Source organism: Egretta garzetta, unplaced genomic scaffold, assembly GCF_000687185.1.
Source record: "Egretta garzetta isolate BGI_Z169 unplaced genomic scaffold, ASM68718v1 scaffold7, whole genome shotgun sequence".
In the NCBI taxonomy this organism is placed as follows: Eukaryota; Metazoa; Chordata; class Aves; order Pelecaniformes; family Ardeidae; genus Egretta; species Egretta garzetta.
The window spans coordinates 3,559,376-3,567,636 of record NW_009260350.1 but is presented as its reverse complement, the minus strand read 5'-3'; the positions used below and the strand labels follow the sequence as shown (position 1 = coordinate 3,567,636).

The 8,261-nt window shown below is 64.8% G+C and overlaps 1 protein-coding gene across 1 annotated transcript; it reads left to right on the top strand.

Moving 5' to 3' along the window:
* The first annotated feature begins 71 nt into the window (after nt 1-71).
* Nucleotides 72-4,554, top strand: CASTOR1 (cytosolic arginine sensor for mTORC1 subunit 1). Its single transcript, XM_035898391.1, is given in 8 exon segments — nt 72-135; nt 2,464-2,657; nt 2,815-2,947; nt 3,176-3,299; nt 3,974-4,087; nt 4,196-4,295; nt 4,298-4,393; nt 4,489-4,554. Coding segments are annotated over 8 exon segments (852 nt in total). The 5' UTR covers nt 72-110.
* Nucleotides 4,555-8,261: the final 3,707 nt, after the last annotated feature.

The following is an 8,261-nucleotide window of genomic DNA, read 5'->3' as shown; positions in this document are numbered from 1 at the left end:
TACGCCCCGCCTCCGGTGCTCGGTACCGCTCCAGCTGGGTCGGTAGCACCGGTTTCTTCTTCAGGTGCAAGTTCTTCAGCCTGACGGAGACCCCCGAGGACTACACCATCATGCTGGATGAGGAGGGCTTCAAAGGTACCTCACAGCCCCGGCCACGGCTGCCCTGTCCCCTGCGGGCTGGGCTGGCACTGCAGATGTGAGTTGTGCACGTTCTCAGCCCGGCTGAGCGCAGTGATGCTCTAGGCCTGGGCCACAGGGAGCGAGTCCTGACTTGTAGCAAGGCTCCCTCGGTACGTGCCCATCCCCGGGGCTCCCAGCTGCGGAGCTCCTATGCCCTCAGCGCCTGCGCTGGGGATGTACCAGCTTGCCCGGCTGAGGCTCTCCCAGCGTGGCTGCCTTTGCCCTAACAACCCCCTCCTGGGCTGCGGGACCAGGCTGGGAAACTGATGGGGACGGTCTGTGGGGAGCCTGGTGCTGCTCAAAATCCCAGCGGCTCTGGGCAGGGGTCTCCTGGGGTGCCTGTGGGCAGCACCCTGCCCCCCCTGCCTGCACAGGGTGCTGCTGTCGCCAGGCCTCCTGCCACCCCCCCTTGGCTGCTTTCACCTTGTCCCCCTGCCCAGAAAGGGCCAGGGCTGGCTGGTGCTTCGGCAGAGCTCGGCCGATGCTGCTCCTGCCCAGGCTGGCAGGGGTGAGCCCTGCTTGGGGCCCTGCCTGGCAGCAGGGACCAGGTTTTGGGGCGTCTTGAGGAAGGGTTGAACCCTTCCAAGCCGGTCCCCTGCCCCAGGAGGTGTCGTTTGATGATGTCCCTACTGCTGGTGACCCATCAGCCTCACCACTGGTCCTGCCAGGGGTACCGGCCCAACGGGCTGTGCCAGAGGGGCTGGATCCTGGCCTGGCTTCCCACGCCCAAACCTTCCTGCCGAGACCACAGAAGCCAGCTGCAGCTTTATCACCTTGGATGTGCCCCAAGGAGCAAGGGTCAGCGCTCTGGCTGTGGGGCATTCACTGGCCGGATCCAGCTCCCAGCTCCTTCCCTGGCCCTTTGCTGGGGGAAGGGGCTGTGGGGCTGGGCTCTCCCCCCCGCAGAGGCAGAGCCCTTCCCCACATATTGTTTTATTTTGGGGCCTGCGGACAAATATTCCTCAATCCCGAGGGGAGGGCGGGAAGTGCCGAACAATGGTCCTGCGGGCTGGCAGCCCTGCTGTGCCGTGTGCCCCCCCTGGGGCTGGGGGGCTGCCAGCGTCCCCCCGCTGCGGGGCTAGGGAGGGGACCCCAGCGGAGGAGAGCTGCATCCCCCCTCCTCCTTTGGGGGTCCGGATTCAGCCCTGGGCTGGGTGGCACAGGGAGAGGGGGGTCCCCCTGCGCACTCATGGCCTCACCCAGGGTGGTGTTGAAAAGCGATTAAGCTGCGAGCGCTGGGACAGGTCCCTATGTCCCCGAGTGTCCCCTCCCAGCCCCAACGCTCGGTCCTGGGCCGGAGCCCAGGCCGCTCTGGTGCTTCCTGCACAGGAACAGGCGCTGGGAACACCCGCCAAGGCCCCTGGATCCGGCCCCGCTCCCGCCCTGCCCCGAGCCGTGGTTTGGGAGCGGGGTGCAGAGCCTGTCCCATGATGGGGTCCTCCCCCCCTGTGGGTGCCAGACCCCTTTGCTGAGGCGACCTCCCCTCTGCCACTGGTGTGATGAATTTGCCTTCTCAGCTGTGCTGGGATGCCAGGTGCCCACTGGAGGGCTGGGTGCTTGTGTGGGGGTGTGGGTGCTGCGTCCCACCTCTGCTGGGTGGGGGGAGCGGTTTGGAGACCTCCTGGGTGCCCACCCTACCCTGCCCCTTCCTGGGAGTGCTGTGGGGTGGGGAGGGGGGTGCCAGGCTGAGACCTGGGGCACCCCGGCAGCACCAGCCCCTCTCCGGGGTGGGATGGTAAGTGCAGTGGGGAGCACACGAGCTCAGACCCCGTCCCCCCCAATCCCTCCCTGCCCACAAAAGCAGCTTTTTAGGAGACTGCCCTGGCCCCCAGGCTGGCACGAGGCGCTGGCACCCCTGGGACAGCAAGGTGGCCCTTCCCTCATCCCCTCCACTGCCCCGTGTCATTTCCCCATACCCACCTGAGCATCCCTGGTGCTGGGCTGGGGGCTCCTGGGGGGCAGGGGATGAGCCAGGCAGCCCCAGGGCCCTGGTGCTGCTGGTTTTGGGGTACAGTGCACCCCAACACTCCCTCGCACCCAGCGTGGGGCGCCAGCACAGGGAGGAGAGACGCATCCTGGGCTTGGGGGGGGTCGTAGCCTTGGCCCCACTCATCCCTGCGGCCAAATTCAGACGCCATCTCAGCGCTGGGAGCAGCTGAGCCATGTCTAGCTCATTCCACTTGTGGATGGGGCTGGTCTGCACCCCCAAAACAGCATCTCCAGCCCCGTGCCTGGGGCTGATCCTGCCCTGACACGATTCTTCTCTCCCCTTACCCCTGGCAGAGCTGCCGCCCTCTGAGTTCATGCAGGTGGCAGATTCGACGTGGCTGGTGCTCAGCGTCGTCTCCAATGGCCGGGCACCCGCCGGCTGCCAGGCCACCGGCGTCACCAAGATCGCCAGGTCGGTCATCGCGCCACTGGCTGAGCACCACGTCTCGGTGCTGATGCTCTCCACCTACCAGACTGACTTCATCCTGGTGAGTGCTGGGCGATGGTGGGGACAGCGGTGCCTGGTGCCACCGGGGCGTTGGCTCCAGTGGAGCTGGGTGAGGACCCTGCTTGTCGCCGGCTGGTGTTTGGGGATGCTGTGGGGAGGGGTGGAGGTGCCGGGCCTGATCCTGCACCCCTGGCCAGGTGCGGGAGCGAGACCTGCCAGTGGTGATCCACACACTGGCAGGGGAGTTCGACATCTACAAGGAGGAAAGTGGTGAGTGCGTCCCCGTCACCTGCGACGATGCAAGCAATGGCTTCCTCAAGCCCAAGCCGGGTGAGTGACACCAAGTGCTGTGTGTCCATCCGTCTGTCCCCCCAGGGCCACCCAGTCCCCCAGGGCCACCCATTTACCCGCAGGGATGCTCCAGCTCCCACTGCTCCGTACCTCTGCACCCTGAGGGCTGCCAGGCTGTGGCTGGTGTGGCTGGTGGCCACGGGGTGGCACTGCTGTACTGTCCCCAAGCTGTCCCCAAGCCTGATGGGTGCGTCTCTCCCCCTCCAGCCGCCAGCCCCACGCTGCACCCCGTGCAGAGCCCCCAGACCCGCTTCTGCGTCCTGACTGTGGCCCCCGACACCCTGCCCGCCATTGCCACCATGCTCATCGACGTCCTCTTCTACTCCCACAGGTGGGTCCCGGGGACGGGGACACGGCTGTGGCCTCTTGCCCGGTGCCACCTCAACCACAGTGCCATGTTCTACACCCCCCTCCCCCCCCATTTCTCCCAGTGGCATTTCAAGTTCTGGGTGTGTTTTGCAAACTGGTTTTGCCCTCTCGAGTGTGCCGGGGGGCTGTAGCCACATGGGTGCCATGGGTGCCACTGCCACCATGGGATGTGGGAGCCCTGAGGTGACCTGGGGACCAAGCCCCCACTGCAGCAAAGCCCAGGGAGGGGGGAAACAGAAGTGGGTGGGTTGCAAAAGGCCAGTGGGAACAGCGCTGGGGTGCGGGGATGCTCCTGGCCAGGACATCCCATGTCCCCTGGGATGAGGTCCCTTCTGGCAGGACCTTCCTGCTCTGGAGGCACTTCATGGTGCTTTGGGAGTGGCCCAAAACCTGGTGTCACCCCTGTCCTGTGCATGGCCAACACCCGCTGCCCCCCCAAGCCATCAACTGCCCGAGCTGCAGACCCTGTGGGTAGCACCTGCTCTCCTCCCCACCCGCCTGCTCACCCCGCAGCATCCCAACACAATGCTCCAAGATGCTCAGTGCCACCACCAAGCCCTCCTCCTCCTCCCAGTTTTGGGGGTCATGACCCCTCTCTGCAGCTCTCTCCCTCCACCCCCCACCTCTGCTCTGCAGCCCCCCGAGGGAGGACGGTGCTGGCAGCCAGGACCTCGACTCCATCACCTTCTTTGCCTTCTCCCTCATTGAGGGGTACATCTCCATTGTGATGGATGCTGAGACCCAGAAGCGGTAGGTGCCGTCCACAGGGCGAGCTGTCCATCTGTTTGTCGGTCTGTCCATCCCTGGGCCTTGGGGGCTCTGGGAGGGGTGGTTACGCTCAGCACCCCCCTCTCTCAGGTTCCCCAGTGACCTGCTGCTGACCAGCTCAACAGGGGAGCTGTGGCGGATGGTGCGGATCGGCGGGCAGCCCCTGGGCTTTGGTGAGCGTGGCTGCAGTGGCATGAGTGCGGCATCGTGGCGCAGATTGCTGAGCCACTGGCCACCGCCGACATATCGGCGTATTACATCAGCACCTTCAACTTTGATCACGCCTTGGTGAGCCCTCACGCCTCCCTGGGGACACCCCCACCCCCCCCAACCCTGGGGGTGTCCCCCAGGGCTGACACCCGCTCTGTCCCCTGCCCCGGCAGGTCCCTGAGGAGGGCATCACTGAGGTCATCCAGCTGCTGCAGCAGCGCCAGGAGAGCGGCAGATAGTGGCCAGCTGTCCCCATGCCGGGTGGCCCAGCACGGTGCCGCGGTGGGCTTCCCCCTGCCCCCCCATATTAGTTATCTTTTGTTTTTAAAGCTCCCCCCCACCATGGTGCAGGGTAGAGCCAGGCGCAGCGTCACTCCCTGCTTGCTGGGGATGTGGGGACGTGGTGGCCTGGTGGCAGCGGGCCAGTGTCCTGTGGGAGGGGGAGCAGTGCCCACCCTGCCACCCCACCCCGCAGGTGAGGCCCAAGGGCAGCACCCGCCCATACTCTGCCCCCAGGCTGGGGGGCTCAGGAGGACAGCGGGGGTCCCCGGCAGGGGGATGTGGCAGAGAGCAGTGAGGTGCCACCATGGTGCTGGGGGTGACAGTCCCATGCTGGCAGGACGTGTCCCCACGCCCTGTAGGTGTCCCCAGGTGTGGTCTCCTGGGCCTATGGGGGGGGCCATGATGCTCTGGGGCAGCCCTGGACCAGCCCCATGGGGGGCTTTGAAAGCATCCCCAGAGCTAGGGTGCCCCCTGGCACCCCCAAAATCTGTGAGGCAGAGATGGGAGGGGCTGTGGTTCAGCCTTGTGTCCCCTTGGGGGTGGCCCTGGGCCGCTGCCTGGGCTGTCACATATCCTGGGGGGACAACAGTGACCCCCCAGCTCTTCCCAAGCTATATTTTCACATAGTTTCTAATAAGTCAATAAAAGTCCTATTATTTTTATTTCTATGTAGCCTGTGGTGCTGGGGCAGGGGAGGCTCCAGAGCTGGTCCCCAGGGTGGTGGCACTGGGTGGCATGGGAGCAGCTGGGATGTGACAGGGTGACGTAGCCTTCCCCGTGTCCCCACCCTAAGGTGACCAGGATGGGGCCAGCTTGCCTGCTGCATATTTTGGGGTGAAAAAAGGGGTGAAGGCTGCAGCCCCCAGCAAATGATGGGCACTGGGGAAACTGAGGCACAGGCTCCACTCCCCCACTTCTGCCCTGCCCTGTGCTGGGCCAGCTCTTGCAGTCTCAGGGAAATTGAGGCACGAAGGCCGGGTCTGGAGCCCAGGCCTGGGGATGCCCCTGCCACACCATCACCGCCTACCCCTGTCCTCTCCTGTTGCTGGCCGCATGGCACCCCCTGGCAATGTGGGGTTGGGGCTGTGCCCTCCTGGGGTGCCTGGGGGCTCCTATGACACCCTTGGGGGCTGGGGCTGTGCAGCAGCGCCTGTGGGGGTGGGACACCCAGCCCCTGGGTGCCCCCAGGGACAGTGCCTGGCCAAGGGGTGAGACTTGGTGGGAGCACGAGCACGGCAGAAACCCCTCTGGCGTCTTTTCCCCTGGCATGGGCAGCTCAGGCTGGTGGGAGAGGGCAGCTCTGCTCCTGTCCTGTCCCCAAAAAGCAGCCCCTCCCCCCCCTCCCATGCACCAAGCAGGAGCGTGCCCGGGTGCCGGCCGTGTTCGCCCTGCGTCAGCTCCTGCACGCTTGCAAGCCATCGGGTTTCTGCAACCTCCTGGGCGCTCTCTTTCCTGTCTCGGTCTTTTGTCCAGAGTCATGAGATGCTGGTGACGTGCGCCAAAGTGATGAAGAAATTGCAGCCGGCCCATGCGGTCACCGGTGCTATTTTTGTTCCTGTTGGGTATTGCACAGTCCCCTGCCACCCGCTTTCCTCCTCCCGGCCTGCCAGGGACCCTGTGTGGAGCCTGGGGAGGTGACTGTGCCATGCGGAGGGGACAGGGCCACCCCTGGCTGTGGGGGCCTGAGGGGGGGGTGAGCTCTGCCCACCTGGCCAGGGTGCCCAGAGGTCCTGTTGTGGCATCGCAGGCGCCGGGGGGCCCATGGGGTCAGGGAGGGAGGGAGGAAGGCATGGATGGATGGAGGCATGGATGGATGGATGAATGGATGATGAGATGGATGGATGATGAGATGAATGGATGGATGAAGAGATGGATGGATGGGCAGACAGATGGATGGATGGACAGATGGATAGATGGAGAGGTGGGTGGAGGGATGGATAGACAGATAGATGGATGTACAAGTGGATGGATGGATGGGCAGGTGGGTGCATGTACATACAGATGGATGGGTGGATGGATGATTGGTTCATCATATGGATGGATGGATGGACAGGTGGCTAGATAGGTGGATGGATGGAGGGACGGACAGGTAGATGGTTGGACAGATGGCTAAGAGCCTGTCTGGTTAGATAGATGGACAGACAGACAAACTGCCTCAGTCAAGCAGAGAGAGAGAGGGATGTTCCCCTGGCTCCTCCAGGGCTGCCCTGGGCACAGCCTTGCCTGCCCCGGCCCCACCAAACCCAGCCCAGCCACCGCCTCCGCCGGGGGATGCCCTGAGGAGGAGGAGGAGGCAGCTGGTGGAGGAAGCAGTGCCGGCCCCACTTCTGCAGCAGGGAGTCCTGCAGGTCGCGGGGTGGCTGGGGAGGGGACATTTTGGGAAAAGAAAACATGAATCATGGCCACGCTGGAGGAGAGGTTATTTCTGGGCTGTCCCTCCGTGCCGTGAACGTACAAATGCAGCATGGGGCGGCTCCCTCTGCTTGCGCTGGCAACTTCTGATGGTCGCTAAAGTCAATCGGATTGCAACATATCCCAAAAAGCCCCCATGGGTGCCAGGCTCCATCCGCCAGGAAAGGGGAGCTGAGGGGTGCGAGGGGCTTCACACCGGCCGCCGCCAGCAGCGCTGAGGCTGTGCTGGTCCCGGTGGCAATGACAGCCGGGGCGGTGGAATCTGGGCTCTCCCACGGTGGTGTTGCACAAGTGCGGGGGCCGCCCTCCCTCCGCCGCTGCCTGCACCACTGCCTGCACTGGCTTCTGCTGCCCTTGGCCCCCCGCGTCCTTGGGCAACACTGAGGGTCCCGGGCAGCTCCCGGCATGGCTGTTTGGCATGGGGCGGTTGCGTTCCCTCCTTGGGGGCACCCATGGGTGCTGCTGGGCAGAGGGGCTGAGCTGTGCTGCCCCATGTCCCCCACTTGGCCAGCACCCAAAGTTGTCACCCGGAGGGTTGGGCAGGTGTGAGCAGACAGACAGATGGACAGAGCAGCGCCCGGTGCTGAGGCTGTGTGCGGTCCCTGGCCATGGCGGGATGCTCCACGCTTCCTGGGCTTCCACCTCCCTCCTTCCCAGGCTGGATTTTCACCTCTCACTGCTGGACTTGGGATGTGAAGGCCCCACAATGGGACACGGGTGTCCCCACATGGCTGATGTCCCTGTCCCCAGGTGTCAGCCCTGCTACTGCCACTGACCCTGCCCTCTTTTGTGGTTGGGTTTTGGGGCAGCCAGGGCCATTTTTGGTTCAAGCAGCCCATTGGGTGCCAAGTGGTGAAACCAGGGTGACTCAATGCGCCCCTTTCCCACGAAGCCAGATCGTGGGGGTCCGGTGGTGCTGGCGCATCCGGATCTAGGACGAGCTGTGGGACTGCGGGCTGGACCCGCCGGGACTCCCTCGAGGAACTGAATCGAAGAACATCGGCCGGCCGGCATCATTTCCTCCCGCCGGGGCGGCTCGCCCTGCTCATTGGCCCCCGGGGCACAGCTTCACTTCTCGCTGCCTTTCCGTTGGGTCCGGGTGCCTCCTTCGGAGGTGGGGGCGAATGGGTGCACTTTAAAAGGCGAGCTTCCCCATTGCCGAGCAGTAAGGAAGTCGCTCGCGCGCCCGGCAGCCCCGTGCCGAAACACCCTGCCCCGGCCATGTGGTGCGACAGGCGGCCCGGGTGTGCTG